We start from the raw sequence: 18,816 nt of genomic DNA on the forward strand, positions 1-18,816 counted from the left end.
GATGAGCAGCATGTCTGAATGGAGTTCTTTTTATAGGGAAAAGACAGTGAAATAGGAGAAGGTGAAGGGAACTTCATCCTTCAGATGTTCCTGAAGGGAACCCTCTAGTTTAAGGGCTGTTAGGGCATTGCTCATCATTCTCCTCTTAGTCCCTGAAGCGAGGAGAGGAAGATGCCTGATGTGGGTTCCTCTCTTTCCTGCCTCCTATTGACTCACTGGGAAGTCCATCCTCAGCTGTCCACCCACAGTCTACTCAGTTCTCTGAGAACGGGTGGCTGAGAATGAATGAGGACCAAAGTCAGGACTCAGGAGTCCACGACTGATGTGCATGCCCGTGATGGTTCCAGAGCACAGCACACGGTTAGAAAGAAAGACAAACAAAGGAAGAACAAAACAAAAGAAAGAAAAAACTACTGGAGAAATAGTTTTTACTTTATTTTTCATGAGGAAACCAGATTAAAAATGAAGGGATGTCTGATGGCGGAATTCAAAACTTCAAATCTAGACTTCCAAAGAACTTGGCTAGTCTTCTAACTGTTGTCTCTCAATTGGAATGAGGCAAGGTCTAAGTCACAATATGCAGCCCTCCCTACACACCCATGTTTCCCTGTGTGCTAAAAGCACTCCCCACTCAACCCTGTATTGTGCTCTCTGACTGTCTGAATCCATCAAGAATTTGCCAGAACAGCAGTGAGTAGACCATGAAAGATCTATTTCCTGTCTCCCTTCACAGGTCACGAAGGCTAACCTGTTATTACCCAGGTAATTATGTTTAAGGCAAACTATAATAATTCTCCTAGCTTCAAAACAAAAGAAAAAAGCACAGAGACAACTAACAAATACCCTGTCATCTTCTGAAATAGATTGGATAAAAATTATTTATGTGGCAATCATTGGCCTTATTGCTAATAGTCTACATATTTTTAAAATTTATTGTGATATTATGAAATCCTTTACCAAAATATTTCAAAAGAACCTTATAGTTCCCTAAAAATGTAACTATAGAAACAATCTGATAATGTGAGGTACTATTCTCCACTCATCTTCAGATTTGGGTCTGCAACCCCTCCTATGTGCAGTCACGTGATGATCCGACAATAGAATAAATTGAAACTTCTCTGTAAGCTTAAGTCATAAAAGACCGTGAATCATGTATTACTCGTTCACTGGGATGCTATCCACCATAGGGAGAGTATGGCTATTCTTATCCCATCATGTTGGAACATGGAGCATGTGAATAGAACAGCAATTGGTGCAACACTTTCTACCATCCGACCCAGCAGGAAGGTAAAGCTGATATTTAAAATGGTTCCTCCTGTTTATGCAGCACAATCCCAACTTTTCTTTTTTCTTTTCTTTTCCTTTTTTTTTTTTAGCAAATCTTTCTGTTTCTTATTTTTTTAATTAGATATTTTGGATTTACATTATCCCTTTCTACCACCCTGATCCCATCCTCTCTCCCCCTTCATTTGCTTTCAAGAAGGTGCACTTTCTCCTAATCACCCTCTTCACCCCATTGCCTTGGCATTCCCCTACATTGGGAAAACGTTCCCTTCATGGACCAAAGGCCTCTTCTCTCACTGATGCCAGACACTGGTATCTTCAGCTACATATGCACTTGGATCAATAAGTCTCTCAATTTTTGCTCAAAGGTTGGTGTTTTACTCCATGGGAGTTTTGGAGGGTTTGGTTAGTTGATAATGTTGTTCTTCCCATGAGGTTGCAACCCCTTTCAGCTCCTTCAGTCCTTTCTTTAGCACCTTCATTGGGGTCCCCATGTTCAGTTCCATGATTAGCTGCAGGCATGCTCAGCTGTATCTATATGACTCTGCCAGAGCCTCTAAAAGGGCATCTCTATCTGGTTCCTGCCAGTAAGTACTTCTTGGCATAAGCTATAGTGCTTGGATTTCGTTGCTACATATGTGGTGGATCCCCTGGTGAGGTGGCTTCTGAATGATCTTTTCTTTAATCCCTGTTCCTGTATTTGATCTTGTATTTCCTCCCATGAGTGTTTTGTTCTCTCTCCTAAGGACTGAGGCATCCCTATTTTGGCCTTCCTTCTTTTTGAGCTTCATAATGTCTGTGAATTGTTTCTTGGGAATTCAGAGCTTTCTGGGATTAGTATCCGCTTATCAGTGAGTGCCCAACTTTTCACTATGCCTTCATCTACTTGGTTGACTTGGACGTCTTCTAGTCTATTTAAATTCATGATGCATAAAATCAGTATACAGTAAGTGGCTATGAATTTATACAAATGAATGTTGGGAAGTGTGTGACATAGCAGTATGTGAACGAGCTAACAACTGAATTTGAAAATGTTGTGAAGGTTTAGATACATAACTTTTTCTAAGGTTACAGAAGGCCAGTGCTAAGCCTGTCTTTACCATAGCTTTCTTTTTAAATTTTTTTGTCTTTCTTAAAATTGGATATTGGAGAGTTAAGTGGATAGAATTCTGCATTATTTTCAGAGCTCATTGCTGAAAGTAATCAACTAGAATGTGATATGTAAGGTTAAGTAGTAAATTTACTATAATACAATTCATATAATCCAAAAGTTCTATCTATTAAATCATTGCTTCATACATTACTTATATTTTCTTTTTGCAATAGTATTTTATTCTGGACATGCCTCATTTAAATTTTTTTATAATGCTGCATGCCTAGAGAATACTGTTGTTTCTATACTCAATATCTTTCCGTTTTAACATTTTATTAAAAAAACTCATTTTAAGGAACCTGGAAATAAAAAATAACAGGCAATGAAATTAGCCATACCAAAAATGTTCAGTTCTGAGAACCTCTATAGAATTTCAATAGCCATTCCATAGTCATATACTTTGGAGATATCATCTGATATTGTTGAAAACAAACTTTATTTTCTAAATTATCTGGAATTTTCTGGATCCATTAAGTTGGGTGAATGCTATACACATGCATGGGTTTTGGGTGATCAATTTTTCATGGGGACTGTCCCTGGTGACATTTTATGACATGCTTAGTGAAGAGCCCATTGACCAGTCTCATATCCTGCAAAAGTGGTGATATAGAATTTCCATCTTGCTGGTTCAATTTGCAGCAACCAGTAATAGAAGGAGCAACTTTCTGCATGTGACGGTTTTCTACCACAGCTACAGTGATATATACCTGGCAGAGGCTTCCAGCCATAGGTAAAACAGTGTTCTACTATAGACCTTTAGGATCTGTTTCTGAAACCCCAACATGTAAATGGCATTTTCACACATGTAAGGTATCTTGTAAGGCCATGTAACTGCCTATGATAAGATTTCCCCTGCCTAAACAAGTTTGAGAAGTTTCTCTTCTAAAACAAAGCCCTGGTCAATGAACCAGATTTCTGACAACCAGCTAACATGCAACTAGTCATTTCCCTACCTTGATAGGTTCTCCGTGGGGAGACATGACCTCGTTGGAGAGCTCCATCATCTTCAGGGCCATCAGTGCTATCTGGACAGCATGTGTGTTACTCTCTCTGTGCAGTCCCCCTGCCACACAATATGCATCCCCAATGGTCTCCACCTAGATATAATAGAATTTATCCCTTAGAAATAAAAGCTTGTAAGACAGCACAACAGAATCGTACAACAGAAACCTGAGTGCTCAGGCCCTATGGAGAAGCAGGGTAACTGAGAGTGTCCAAAGGAACTCTTCATTTCATAAAATGCATAAGGTGCAAATCCCTGACTGTAGAGTAGTAAACTGAAAGACATCACAGTCTGCAGAGACACTATATCAGATAATCAGATATCAGAATATCAGTTTCTATTGTGGACTTACTAATAACCAAGTGTTCTTTTCTTAAAGCAAAACAACAGAATGCTATATAAAATGGCTTTTGTATAAACGAATAGATTTGTTTTCTTAAATCTATTTTTATTCATGATTTTATATTTATTCATGTGCAGGTGTGTTTGTAACTCATGCGTGTGTGGGCACCCACAGGTACCAGAAGAGGGCATTTGGGTCCTTGGAGTTTGAGTTACAAGAAGTAGTGAGATGCCCAGTGTAGGTGTTCAGAACTGAACTCACGTCCTCTGGAAGTGCTCCTATTAGCAGAGATATGTCACCAGTCCATAGTCTGAATTTCCAGTAAGTTTTAATAGTGGAGATCAATTTCCCATCACATATTCATGCATAATGAGTCCCCCATTCATACAAAACACAGTTTTTTTTTCAAGAAAAGACTGTGTTTTGTATGAATTCACCCTCCCAACAATGTCATATGTATGTGATTTTAAAAGTATGATGTAAAAATGAAAATGCTACTAGCAATAAAAGCAAGAGACATGAGGCTTTTCTGAAGGATTTCTGAAAATTTTGGCAATTATGAAGAGCACACATGGATATTAATCACAAAAGGTGGATAGAAGCCAAATTGTCAGCAGGGGAATGAGATCAACAGTGTTCACAAAGATGGTTAAAATAAGATGCTATATAAACTTGAACTATGCCTACCGTTATCTTGATTGTTAATTCCATAAGCAACTTTGTATCTGTGAGAAGCTACAGAGAGCTAAGTGGTCATCTATAACTCTTGTAATTCAAGTAGTTTAACTTCTCCTGTTCTTACATCTTGCTGTCCTCATCGAAAGTCCATTATGAATTATTTTTAAAAAAAGAAAACAAAGAGAAGGAGGGACAAAAATTATGGTTATTTCAGATATTTTCAACTATTGATGGAACAGCTACAGGCCTTGAGATGTCTCCAGAGTTCTTCTTAACTTGATTCTGTTAAGGTTGGACTCTCTTCTCTTTCTGCCACTTGCTCCCGTTACTGAAGCTCTGTTATCACTCAAACACACTAAATGCAGTCTCCTTGACTCTTCATCTGTCTAGAACAAACCACAGATACCTGTTTGCTTATCACTCAAGTCCTTAAAACATATTAGTAGAAATGTTTGTTTTAAGCCTTGTGTGGACTTATGATCTTTTAGCATCTGTCATTTCTACTCCATAATCAGCTTTGTCTCCTCCCAAACATTCATTAACTGGAATGCTATATATAGTTATACATTCTTCACCGCCACACTAGAATGTAAAACCTCTGAGTATGTCCAGTGGGTTCACTGCCGCATTCAAAACCAGTAATACACACACAAGCATCAACACCTTGCTCTTGCTCAGCAATTGGTCCATAAGAAACAAGTCATCCCAATGCAAGATTGATTATAGTGTCTCAACAAAACTTTTCGGGGGATACTTCTTACTTGTACTTCAAAGTAGGTTCCTACTCTCTCCACTGCCGTCATATTTTATGTTGACTTGAATATCACACACCTGTCTTGTGTCAACTCTACCCAGACAAAAATTCCATCATGGAGGAAAAGAGGAAGGAGTGAAGTTTCAGCCCTGACTGGAGAGGAGCTTTTGGTACTTGAGTGCTGCTGGAAGAGGGGAAGTTAGTTTTTCTTCATGATGTGACACACCTGATATACTGAGCATACTCCATGGAAGGTTCTGTGCCTAGGTGTAGCTGTCCAACCCTGACTGAACTTGGTGGGTTTTAACAAAGAGATGAAAGGGCATGAAGTTGGGTGAATAGAAAGATGGGAGAGGTTCAGTGAGTGAAATGAATATTTTCAAAATATAATGTATGAAAATCTGAAAGGATTCTTTAAAGTATTTAAAAAGTAGACCCTTCTCCTTGATCCTAAGCTATTTCTAGATATTTTCATGCACAACTGGAAATGAGGAGACAGTGGAAATGAGGGCTGGGGAACTGTGGTTGGTGATGTGCTATCTGGCTCCTTCTGAAGCCAGTTAGTCATGAACAGGCTCCTTCTGGGAGGGGACACAACTTAGGAGTCCTTGCTGGAATCAGTGCAACCAAAAGCAGGGGGTGACAAGTACTTCACTCACACAGCTGTCTGTGTGATGGAAAAAGATTTGCATCTCTCTGTTCTGAGAGAGCAGCCATTCACCATGGAGAGCATAATTACTAATCAACAGTAAGTTCCAAAAGCAACCATCACATGTAACTGAACTGGTGCCAATTACTTTATCTGTAATTATACAAGGGCCTCTTCCTCACCCTGCTGCAAGAGAAAATCAGAACTCCCTCAGATTTCCTGTAAGAACTTTCACAGGGCAAGGGCTTCTAGCATCTCTACAGAAATCAGGAAGGGTCTGCCTATTCCCATAAACAATACATGCTTCTTCCCAACAGTTAAGATTCTTTATGTTGGTCTGAACTGTGAAGTAACCAACCACAGTGACAAGCTAAACAGATGATTTCAGTCAGAGGGAGATGAATGTTTTATACTTGCTGCTACTGTCCAAAATGAGGCAAAGCAGTGTAAGTCAGTAAAACTTTTCCATTAAGCAGAACTGAGGAAACTGGAAAATTCAGGTGTTTCCCATTTATAATATCTTTTTTTTGTTAAAAAAAATAAATAACATATTTGCCATCCAGGACACACTTGTCTTGTCCAGTGCTCAATGTCTAGACAGACACTAGGTGTTCCTCCACACCTCTTCAAGAATCGTGGGTTCTGAGCCACAACACTTTGCATTTACACACGCTTTCGAACAGTTCTGCTCACAAAGGTTATAAGACAGGGTACATTATTTGTGACTCTGAAGGGGGCTATTGCTTTTGCTCTTTTACAATTGGGAAATCACTCTGTTCTCAAAATAAGGAAAGGAGAGGGAAGGATCTGAAGGCAGGGCTCTTTAATTTGAGAGTATCTGCCTTTAATGAAGAAGATTAAATGTCGTAAGTAGCTGACTAACTGCCTATGAAAAGTATCAAGTAAACTCTGCATTGAATTAATCTATTTTGGGACAGTTTGTATAAACCTTTTGTATCTTTAAAACGAAAGAAACAAAAAGGATAAAGTTCCCCTCTGTGAATCATACCTTTAATTAGTTCTTGTTTATCTCAGTTTCCACAGTTAAGTGGCTGGTCCATGGATGTCTAATCTCTACCTTTTCACTATAAGAACCATTCATTCACCCTAATCTCGCTTCACCCTGTGCTCATTTTTAGAAGACAATGTGGCAGACCTCTCTGGGAACAATTAGTTCGTTCTGAGCTATTTCCGGCAGGAGAACACCCACATAATTAATGCACTATTCCTGACCCCAGATATAGCCTGTGTGACCCAAATGCAGAGAGCTATTTATCAGCACTGGAGTTCACTTGGGTGCTGGGCCTTTCCAACGCAACTTCTGCTAAACTGTTCCTGTTCCACGCCCCTACCTTGTAGACATCCAGCTCTCCACACTGCTGGTCAAAGCGAGTGTACAGAGCATTAAGCATCGTGATGACCTGCAGAGGTGAACACTGCGAACAGATGGCAGTGAACCCCACGATATCTGAGAAGAGCATGGTGACCTCATTGAACTTCTTGGCTTGCACAATCTGTCCTTGCCACAGCTGCCGAGCAACCTCAGAGGGAAAGATGGAGCACAGAAGATCCACCGTCTTCTTCTTCTCCTCCTCCAGGGCTTGGTGGGCGTGCTCCAGGGTGGCCTTCAGCTTCCCCAATCTCTTCTTGAGGCCATCTTGAGCCCGCGCCTGCTCTCCTATCAAGACAACATCCCTCAGGGCGTTATGAATCGGGATGTCAGACAGATAGAGCCCTCGTCCTGTGAAATCTTCCAATCTGTCCACACACGGCGACCCTAAGAACAAGATGGAGCTGGATTCAAGGATGTAGATCATTTGACCTTTGAGGTCCATAACCTGCAAAAGAAGGGAGAACCAGTTACAGGGGGTTAGTCAATTTCCCCAATCCCTTCTGAAACTGCAGGGGGAGTGGATACGGGGGTAATCTTTTTGTGTCCGACATTAGAAGTGGCTACTGAGATCATCTATTTTGTTTCCAACAAGTTATGGAAGAAGAGACTTTTTAATCACTTCCACTTTGGTCCCAGTTCTGAAGTTTATGCAGACATTTGATACTAGGACGGACTACACAGAAATGATGAGCTGCTCAAAGTCTTGCTCTAAGGCTTCATGAAGCACCACATAGGTGATGCTCCTGCTAGTGTCTTCTCTCAGGTAACGAACCTGCAGTTCGAACCTAACATGGTGCTTAGAAAAACCCGATGTGCATTCAGCCTGCCTCTCTCCATCCTCTGTTCTCTTTATCTCACTATGGTTTCTTTCTTTTTTTTTTCTTTTTTCTTTTTTTTTTTTTTTAGTCTTCTATTTTAGCAAGCTTCTCTTCCCCCATGAGGAGTTGCTTGTTCCATCTGGTGAGCATAAGAAAGAAAATGTCTCCAAATATGTATCTGAACTTTTCTTCTCCTTTTTTCTTTCTCTAGACTGATAGGGAAACTTATTTTGGATGTGATTATTTCTCCAGGGATTTCAGCCTAAGATAGCTGGGTTTCACAGAAGAGGCCACGTCTGTGTTTCAAGCTTTCCTCAGCTTTTAACAAAGGCTGTTCTAAATGGATGGAAAACTACAAGCCAACGTATAGGCAAAACTGTACCCAGAGGGCCTTGCAAGAGGTAACGCTTAAAGAAAAGGTCTTGGACCACACAATTCACGTATATACAACATATAGAGAGTACACATGCACGTGTTTACAGTATCAGAGTCCAAACAACCCACGTGCTCGGCAACGGGAGATGGAACAAATCAAATCAGGTATAAGCACTCAGTGCACGTGCTCATCCATGAGAGACAGCAGAAAGAAAAGCAAGCATAAACACTCAGTGCAATAAGTATAGCCTCCACAGCACCGAGACAGAGCAATGTCCAACAGCAGGGATGGATGGCCAGAGTCTGTCCTTCAGTGGCAAAAACAGTTGTAGGGAATTGATTCTGTTGCTGTAAACATGTATGCATACACACATACACACCACATGTTTGTTGTACTATTGCCACAGTACACATCATTTAAAAAGAGCTAGATATACTTTTTGGTTAAAAGAAATAACAATACAGCTGTTTCCATTTGTGCAACAGTCTGTGCGTCTGGGGTTTGTTTTCCTAAGATCACCCCTTATCTGTGTGTGAAAGGCATCACCTCAGAACTAGTAAACTTTCACTCCTGAGATTAAGTTGGGGCCTACATTCTTTATCAGGAAAGCACGTCTATTCTTCCACACATGTTTTGTGACAATTTGCCAAGGGAGTTATTCTTCCGTGTATTTATATATTGATCAAAATTAAGTTACTCACTGCTCACAGCAGACAGCTTTGTTCTTACAAAACAATTCCTTTGATTACTCAAGGTCAGTGACCTATTTGATAGTAATCAAAAGCAGATTTTCATACGAATGCCCCCAGCTTGGTTAAGAAGCTCTCCATTTTGGTTTTATATCTGTTCACTTCTCTTTAGTGTCTTTACCTTTATGTGTACGTGTGTCTGTGTGGGCACCTACATGTCGTCGGACATGTGGACAACTTGCGGAAATTATGCAGTTTCTTTCCACTCTGCAGTTCCAGGAAACAAACTCCTCCCGGGTTTGGTAGCAAGCGCCTTTACCCACTGAGCCATCTTGCCCTGCACCTTGTTTTGAGATTGGGTCTCATTTACCTGGAGCTGGCCTTAAACTGAATATTTAATCAAAGATGGCTTTGAACTTCTGGTACCTCACCCTCCTGACTGATAGGATTAGAAATATGTGTTATAACCCAGTCCAGTTTTAATAAGATATTGGGGACCAAACCCCAGGCCTTCAGACGGGCCAGGCAAGCATTCTACCAATAAGAGCATGTCCACATCATCACTGTGACTGTAAGAGGCAAACTGAATTCAATAAATATTTGTAATCAGTGAAGTAAGTGAGAAAATGGACGTAGGAAGACATTCACTTGTCAGAAGCATTTTAGAATTTTAGACAGATGTGTTAGCCAAATGGCACACATTCGTTTGTCTCATGATTTCTTTCCTATAAACATGAAACAACAGGTTTTTCCTTTTGAATCTGCTTCACATTTTCCTTACCCTTGATGATTTCTTCACCAAGTTGTCCCATCTCCTCACCCGTATGACAAACTGCATGTTCAACATTGTCATGATGCCGCTAAAGGTCTGGTTGATTTTGGGAGTTAGAATTTCAAAGAACTCTTCGAAGCTGGGCTTCCCTTGGCAGTCCCTCCTGTTCACCAGCCTTCTGATGCCGTTACCCAGCTGCAGGATGGCCAGGTCACGGTCCAGCATGAAGTGGAATGGGAACGTCTTGCAGAAGAGAGAAGCGGGGATCACCAGGGAGGACTGGGGCTTGCCTGGGGACAGGGAAGGCTTGGTGCTCTTCACGTGGACAGAGAAGAGCAAATAGGGCTGATTCACAAATTCCGTACAGTCGCTTCGGAAGCAGGGAGGCATCAGGGACACCTCCACGTGGCTTTCGTACAGTATGCGAGCAGCCGCCTTAATGATGCCGGGGAGAAGCAGAGCTGTGGTTCTCTTCGGGAAGAAGTAGTAAACATTGAGAAAGTCCTGGTCCTTGTCCAGACATAAGATGGAGGCATCTTCCAGTCGTCCCCGCCTCTCGGCCTCTTGGCAGTGGCTGCTCTGCTTCAGGAGCGTGCTGAAGCTGTTTAGAAAGTCCTTCAGGGTGCCGCCCACCACGCCCAGGATGTGCTCATCTTCCTCATAACAGATCTTGAACAGCTCCTCACCCAGAGAGTCTTTGAGCGCCTCCACTGGGACACCTGTAAGCACACAGCACAGTCAGCCATCAACTGTGTCCACTCCGAAGATGATGGCTGGTGCTTCCACGTGCGACCGCCCTTGATTTGTGAGTTCTAAGTCAAATTTAATGCACACACTCAGCTTACCGACGGAGATTTGCTTTTAGAATTCTTGTAACTCTGATTACCAATCCACAAATGGTTTATGTTAAACCAAGAATGAGTAGTTAAGTGGAATGGACTACTTTTTATCTCCCACAATTATAAAGCCACCAGAGTTCCAAGGTGAAGTCCGTTTTAGAGGAAACCTATCTGCCTTTTTCTTAAGCACACAGTGTGCCTTTTCTTGAATTGTTCTCTACTCACTGGGGTCAGAGTATACACCTCAGTGCAAGAGTCACAACTGAAGTTTTAAAATATGAAAATTAGTTATGTCTGGAAGTGATTAAATGATTCCATGGTGGGTTTTTAGTTAGAATATATACCCTGAGAGAATACTTCCATGAATTATATCATTTGCCTTCAGCATCTTCTTCCTAAGCTTCGGCTTATCTGTATACTCTGGGTTCCATATATTTTATATTTCTTTTGTGATTATAATATAATTGCATCATTTCCCTTTCCTTACCTTCTAGGTCGACCCATATACCCCTCCTTGATCTCTTTTAAATGTATGAACCCTCTTTTTCATTAATTGCTGTTACATACATATATGCACCTGTATATTTATAAATATAAACTGCTCGGTTTGTATTAAGTTACTTGTAAGCATGTTTTCAGGGCTGACGATATTCTTTTTCCAGGAAGACTATTTCTGCTATACTGAGGATTTCCTAGTTGCTTATAGTTCTTTGTTTAGGCTTGAACCTCATGGGCTTTTCTCCATCCAGTTTGGCCTGCCCATGGGTGTTGTCCTTGATCAACTCTAATTTGGACAATCATGTTGGTGAGACTTTATGGCTACAGCCTATTGTATCAATCACTAGGAGGTACAATTTTACAGTCAACTCCCTGGTCCTTTGGCTCTTCTGATCTTTCCACCCCCTCGATTACAATGTGACCATTGGGACCACACTCTGCAAGTCTATACTTTGATTGGTTGCGGTTTTCTTTTATGGTCTCCTTCTGTGGCAGACATGTTTCATACATATTACTTTCCCTTTGCAAAGTGGGAAGCAATGCTACCATCTTTGAGAGAGATTGTGATGTGTGAGAATAATGTTTAGAAGAGTGTCTGCCTCCCAAGAATGGTTCGATATAAAGTAGCCATTGTTACTACTATATTTCTTAAAAGTACAACATTTCCTAGCCTGTAACTTCTAGATTTTCAGGCCCATACCCTATAAAAGGCTCGGCAGTAATCACTATCTATCTTTCCCCTGAGACTAATTATTAATGTGAGAACTCCGGCAGACTATTTTCCCATGATTACTCCAACCTTTTAAAATGCCTTTTAATTTACCTTGTTGAGCAGAATTATTTTCCCTATACAAATAAGAAAGACATAGTTTGGTTTAAAACCAAAAGTTTGTGAACGTGAAAGTCTGAGAATCAGCTTCCCACTCAGGCTTGTCTAACTCTCGTCAAATAAACAGCAGAAAAAGAGGAATGTTTGGGGCCACAAAACACCATGTTGTGTAGAAAGGGTTACTCTGCATTAACACACACAGAGTGCAGAGACTTCAGGCTAGGAGTCACTAACACACAAATACATTGAGAGAAATGGTGGTTATTCAGGGTTGTGACGTACCTCCAGTACTCAAACAGTTTTATTTATTACCTGCTGCAACTGCTTCTTCTGCAATTATTTTTTCAAGGTCTTCTTTTTCTGAAGATTTCCTGGGAATAATTAAATAGCTTAAGTTAAAAGCTGATAAGCGAGTGCAGAAACTCCAGATCATACACAACATATAATGATATGTGAGAATTCGTTCCCAGAAGCAAATCTTGACTTGCTATATAGGACATAAGCAATGACCTAAACAACCACTGTTGGGGAAGCCCCAGTATAGACATAGCATGGAGTGTCTCCTAATTCCTCAAGAAGAATATTTGCTTTTGGGGCTCATTTGTTGTTGTGAAAGAGAATATACACCAGGAGGGGGCAATGGTCTACGAGATGATGTCAGGACAAGGTTAAATGCTTGATGCACACTGTCTTGCACATGGAGGGCATGAGTTCTACCCTTAACACCAAAATAAACAAAGAGAAGATGTTATGTTCTCAAGGACAAACATCTAAATGAGATAAGAATCTACCTACAACCGATCTCACAGTTGTTGTGTATTGTCTTTCTTCTGTCGCAAAAAACATAAAATATGGAGTTCTTACTGTTGAGATTAGGAATCTTTATCATTTTATTTCAGACCTCCATCTCCCAATTTTACACAAACTAGTTAGAAATCACTTTTTTTTTTCATCAATCATTGCATTCTAGGAAATGGAAGCTTCGGAGAATTGTAGCATGCATAAGGATCAAATAGAAGTCTGAAGGAATTTCAATTGTGAAAACTTTTCGTTTTTTTTAACAGTTGAAAGAAAACATTAAAATGGCATCGCTTATTTTATGTGCCATGTGATTAGCTTTAAATAAAAGCTGTATGGTTTCCCCTTGGATTTTAGTTTATTTTTTGCTGTTTATTTTGGTTTAGTTTTTGGAGATACAGGCTAAAGTCAGCATCTTCTGCTTTTCGCTTCTTTCTGTGGTACCTAACTGTTCATTTGCAGTTTAGACATTTTATGTGTGTACGAACCACATTTTCTCCATCACCACCGATGGCTAACAATATGTAATGTCAGTTTCTTCATACATCGACCTCATGGCTGTGTCATTCAGGTCTGCCTACCTGCTTTCTGAAACCTTATCATTATAGTGACTGACAAATGCTTCTAGCACTTTAAGAGCATAAAAGGCTCTTTTTAATTGCAAGATTCAATTTGCCATTAGCCGAGCCAGGTTTAAATACAGGTATACTTTATCTGTTTTAAATAGCATTGGAATAAAACACAGTATAATTTAAGAAGTTTTAAAAGGAAATCGTTTTGAAAAGGAAAATTGGCCAGAAAGCCACTTTGTTGCATAGAAATATGATGCTTGTAAAGTACTAGATGGAAATATTTTACCAAAATGGACTAGTATCATAATACAATGTTATACTCAATGTGGATATGGGGAGCCACAATCCTTTGTTAGCTAATTCATCACAGTACCAAACTCTTCTTTTTCTTTCTTTGTTTTTTTAATCTTAAATGCAGATTTATTTAAGCAGGGCTCCGCACCCCAGTACTGCCATTTTCTGACATTCCTACTGTCAGATGAGGGCCCAACAGAGCTTTATCATTCTGAAAAGCAAACAGTGAAAGTATAAACTAAATACTCCTTGCTTTAGCAAACACAGCAGACAGAAGGACTTGTGAGTGGCCAGCACACCCCCCACACACACACACATTATGATTTTGTCCACATGGTGGGGGAGGGAGGATGATAGAGACAAAGAGGAAGGGAGGGAGGGAGTTGCCTTCACACTTTCCTAAGCAGCAGGGGTGGTCACAGTGACTGCACAGATAAGAGTGGGGCTCTCATCCCTCATTCAAGGACAGTGCACTGTCCCAGAAATAAGCTGCATGCAACAGGGTTAGATTTGCTCATCTGCTGGCTGACCAAGGCACAAACTGGAAAGTGATTCTCCAACATTACCCAAGAACAAGATAAAGAGAAAGGAGGCAGAGCCACTTCACACAGGAGCAGGCAAGAGGAAGAGCCTACTGGTCCACTAGGTCATTATCATGGAGCAGTGTCAGCATCCGTTCTTCTTAAGATTTCCAAAGGAAATAACGGTGGCGGATTTTACTTCTGAGGGCTCTTTTACAGGATGCACCACATTAAACAGATCTCTAACCGGCAGCAGGGATATTTTAGAGCACATGGGCTTGAGAATAAATCTCAAATGCACTGGCTGCCAGGGACGTGCTCCGCAGTAGCACAGCAAGATTGACTTCCAGCTATCTTATCAGCCTGCCTGGGAATTAGGGGCAGAGGCGCCTCGGACGCTTGTCAGCTCAGTCCAGTACAGAAAGCTTCTGTCAGACAGAGAGTCACACTTTTCTAGGCCATTCATGACCTTTTCTTGGCTCAGCTGAGCTGCCTGCATGAAGTCTAATAGCACTTATTCAACAGGAAAATTCAGCCTGAATTATACATCCATCGGACTACTAGATTTCCGGGAAGAGGGGCATAAGAAAGTGTTTGTAGATTGTACCCATCATGGTGTTGATTTGCAAAACTCCTAAGTTCTACTCTGCAAATTCGAACCCAGATTTACTCTGTTATTCACATGCTGAATACTTACAACAAGATGGTCAATTTATCTACCCCCAAGCACATGACCAGCTTTATTTTAAAAGTCAACTAAGCAGATCAGATTTAAAACAAAGCAAAACAAAAACAGAATCCTTCTTTCCTTCTCTTCTGAAACCTGTTAAAGTACATTTGTTCTCAAATTTGTAGTTGCTAAGACTTACTTCAGATTTTTGTATATAACCAAAATCTAGTAAATATTAATATATTCAGTGAGGATTTATCATTTTTAAACAATATTTGAGGGATGAGGGTTCATACAAACAAAGTAGTATGGTTTACCTGCTTTCTTTTATTTTGTGCTTTGCCAGTGTTCTCTGAAGTGCAAGGTTCAGTCTCTCAAACTGGAAATAAAAAGAAATATTTGCAACATTTTCTTAAGATGTCTTTAAAAGTAACACAAACTTTGCACGTGATAGTGCGTGCCTCGGATTTGCTGTATTGGGAACCGAGACATCATCATTCTGAAGTGTTTTTTCTCTCCTGGGAAGGATCAAGGAGCTCAGACTCTTTTTTTTTTTTTTTTTTTTTTTTTTTGTTAGTGGTATAGGGGTTCCTGGGTCATGCTCTTGGACATAAGTCTCACGGAGAATCAAGCTCAGTCGGAACCCAAACAGAAGATGTCGGCTTGGAGCGTCAAGTCTGTGATGTCGGAATCCATGTCATGGCGTCCTTTGGACCAGGAAGTCTCTCTATACACACACCCAACATGTTCATTGAAGAGTCCATTCTCTTCCCTTCCTAAACAGTAACTCCTCCACCTCACCCAAGGTCACAGTGCCCTTCCCACCCCACACTCTTTACTCCTTTTTCTTATTCGAGTCTAAGTATCTGCATTATCTCTACTGCCTACCTGGTAACCCTGAAAACTAATCTGTCACCAGCAGTGTGTGTTTCAAGAGTCTTGGACTTGCCTTAACTATGGGAATGTTTGAACTAATCATCCTTAACAAATACTAGCACTTTCTTTCACTCTTTGACTTCTGAGTGTTTATGAGCTTTCCTTTCTTGCAAGGCATACATATGCAATTCCTCTCCACCTAATACGTGATTTTTGACTGTCTACTGATCTATTCTAATGTATCTTTCTTTCTTCTTGACAAGAAAAAAAAATTGAAGAGAATTGTTCAGGTTTGGATCCCGGATGAAAATTACAATGTCTGTGCATGGGTACATGATCATCGAGTCTTAATTTCAGTTTACACAGAAAAAAGTCATAAACTTTCTGGATATGATCCAAGTTGGGAAATTCCTTTTACCTTAATCTATTTATATCTCTCATAGAGTTTCCACTAGTCACAGAAGGCAATGTTAAAAAAAAAAAGTAGAGAGAGCTTTTTAGAAAAGGGTTTTGAATTCTAAATGTGTAAATCCAGCTTAGAACATACATACAAAATTTATTCACTGAAAATGCAGTCACTAAAAAGGAATTAAAGGAGAGTTTTAAGGTATAGTGAGGAGCACATTTTTGTTGGTTCAGAAATGCAGAAGGGGACATACATCTGTGACAGGATGAAAGAAATCTGGTAGTTGATTCCAGAAGGTAGAATCTGGAGCAGACCTTGTTGACTCTCTGTGAGAGAAGGGAACACTTTCTAGTGGCCTTTCACAGCAAGGGTGAAAAAAGACCCAATGAAACTTGTGAGATTGTAAAAGAACATCTCAAACAGGTGCCTGGGAAACCCTTTTTCTCAAGAGCCTTCCACTCAGCAGCTGCTCTACATCACTAGCTACAGGACACCAGATTGATATAAACTTAGAGAATCATAGGCTTCTGTGAATTTTCCTTCTACTAAACATACTCATGTGAAGAATGGGTCACAGGGTCAGGGGAAAGGGGGATGCTGCCTCTCCTCTACTGCAACCCAAGGTTTTCCTGTTACTATTTTTTACCTAGTGGAGCAGAAACCCAGAAAAGACAAGAATATTCTGTTTTGCTCATCTCTATGAACTCCTGGTCAGAACTTTCAATGGGCTGTAAGAAAGAAAATATAAACAGTCCTATCACTAGGGAATTTGTCCATTTTCACGTGTGGTGCTATGGGACATATATTTCTGTTGCTCTCCTATTAAACCCTCAGGAGTATTCTTTTGCTCTAAAAACAAAACAAAACCTCCTTTCTTGTGTTTCTAGTGTTTCTTGACCTTTCCATGGTCTCCAGACCAACTTCGTTAGGTCCTTGCTCCTAACATGCACCGGCATAGTAAGTTGGAGAAGAGTAAAGTTGGTACCTTTACCCAGCATTGCTGGAGATGATGGAAGCTGTTTTTTCCAGATTTCACACTTAGATCAGACTCATTTTCCTTTAGATAAAACTATAGACTTATTGGGGAAGGAAGAATAGATTACTGTAATGAACTGTTGTGGAGATTGAATGTTGTCTTATAACTGTGTTGTAGTGGGTGGCTTCTTCTAGAGCAGACAAGACCAGAGCTTGACATTTCTACCAGCCATTCGTGAGAAGTTGTCTCTCTGAACCACCATAGCTATAGAAATGGAATTACACGACGCAGTGCTAGCCATGTCCATTGTTATAGTATAGAGGTTCCCAAGATGCCCTAGCAGCAGAAACTGGGGCAGGCATGGGGAGTTCTTTCTGTAGAATCCTGCCATTATTTTCTGCTGCGCCACAACTGTGCTTGATCTTGCCGGATGCAGGAGTCCATAAGAGGTAGAAGAGTAATTAAGGATGAGACTCCATTTTTTTTTCAGCTTTGTGAAGTCTTCACTCACTGTACTTTGAATGATGTAGCTGGGTATTTTTGTCTGTTTGTTTTGTTTTGTTTTCTTGTGCTACCCATTGTCTTGTAAGTGACCGTAATAACCTCATCAGTCCCTGAAGCTGTACTTGGATAAGATACTTACATTTATTTGCTGTGTCAGTCATCATAGCCTATGTGGGGTGGTTGGAGCTTTTGTTTACAGCTCCATAGGAAAACTCAGGTAACAGTCATTGTTACGAAAAGGTCTAGGTTCCAATAAAATACACAGGCTTTTTTGACAGTTTCCTGGCAAAGGCTGGGGATTGGATTTCATTTCTATGCCATATATAGGCATCCTGCTCAAGATCTGGCAAAGCGGAGATTGTTTTCATCAATGACCCCTTCATAGACTTCAGCTATATGGTCTACATGTTCCAGTATGGCTCTACCCATGGCAAATTCAGTGGCCCATTCAAGGCTGAGCATGGGAAGCTTGTCATCAACATGAAGCCCATTAACATTTTGCAGGCACAAGATCCCACTAACATCAAATGGGGAGATGCTGGTGCTGAGGATCTTGTAGAGTCTACTGACATCTTCACCACCATGGAGAAGGCTGGGGCCCACTTGAAAGATGGGGCCAAAAGGGTCATCATCTCTGCCCCTTCGGCCAATACCCCTATGTTTGTGATGGTTGTGAACCATGAGAAATATGGCAACTTGCTCAAGATTGTCAGCAATGCATCCTGCACCAACAACTGCTTAGCACCTCTGGCTAAAGTCATCCATGACAACTTTGGCATCGTGGAAGGGCTCATGGCCACAGTTTTTACCATCACTGCTACTCAGAAGTCTGTGGATGGAAAGGTGTGGTATGATGGTTGTGGGGCAGCCCAGAACATTATCCCTGCATCCACTGGTGCTGCCAAGGCTGTGGGTAAGGTCAAACCAGACCTGAATGGGAAGCTCACTGGCATGGCCTTCCATGTTCCTACCCCCATGTATCTGTTGTGGATCTGACATGCTGCCTAGAGAAGCCTGCCAAGTATGATGACATCAAGAAGGTGGTGAAGCAGGAAGCTGAGGGTCCACTAAAGGGCATCCTGTGCTACACTGAGGACCAGGTTGTCTCCTATGACTTCAAC

The 18,816-nt window shown here is 40.8% G+C and overlaps 1 protein-coding gene across 3 annotated transcripts in view; it reads right to left on the reverse strand.

Annotated features, from left to right (window-relative positions):
* Nucleotides 1-18,816, reverse strand: part of GUCY1A1 (guanylate cyclase 1 soluble subunit alpha 1) — a 111,555-nt gene that overhangs the window by 6,802 nt on the left and 85,937 nt on the right. For all 3 annotated transcript variants that reach the window (XM_080916394.1, XM_080916392.1, XM_080916393.1), the window contains 5 exons: nucleotides 15,251-15,312; nucleotides 12,391-12,449; nucleotides 9,922-10,631; nucleotides 7,217-7,702; nucleotides 3,391-3,534 (listed from right to left, as the gene is read on the reverse strand). In XM_080916394.1, coding sequence (XP_080772520.1) covers nucleotides 3,391-3,534; nucleotides 7,217-7,702; nucleotides 9,922-10,631; nucleotides 12,391-12,449; nucleotides 15,251-15,312 — 1,461 coding nt within the window. The remainder of the gene's footprint in view (nucleotides 1-3,390; nucleotides 3,535-7,216; nucleotides 7,703-9,921; nucleotides 10,632-12,390; nucleotides 12,450-15,250; nucleotides 15,313-18,816) is intronic.

The sequence above is a fragment of the Micromys minutus genome, assembly GCF_963924665.1.
Source record: "Micromys minutus genome assembly, chromosome: 4".
NCBI classification, from domain to species: Eukaryota; Metazoa; Chordata; class Mammalia; order Rodentia; family Muridae; genus Micromys; species Micromys minutus.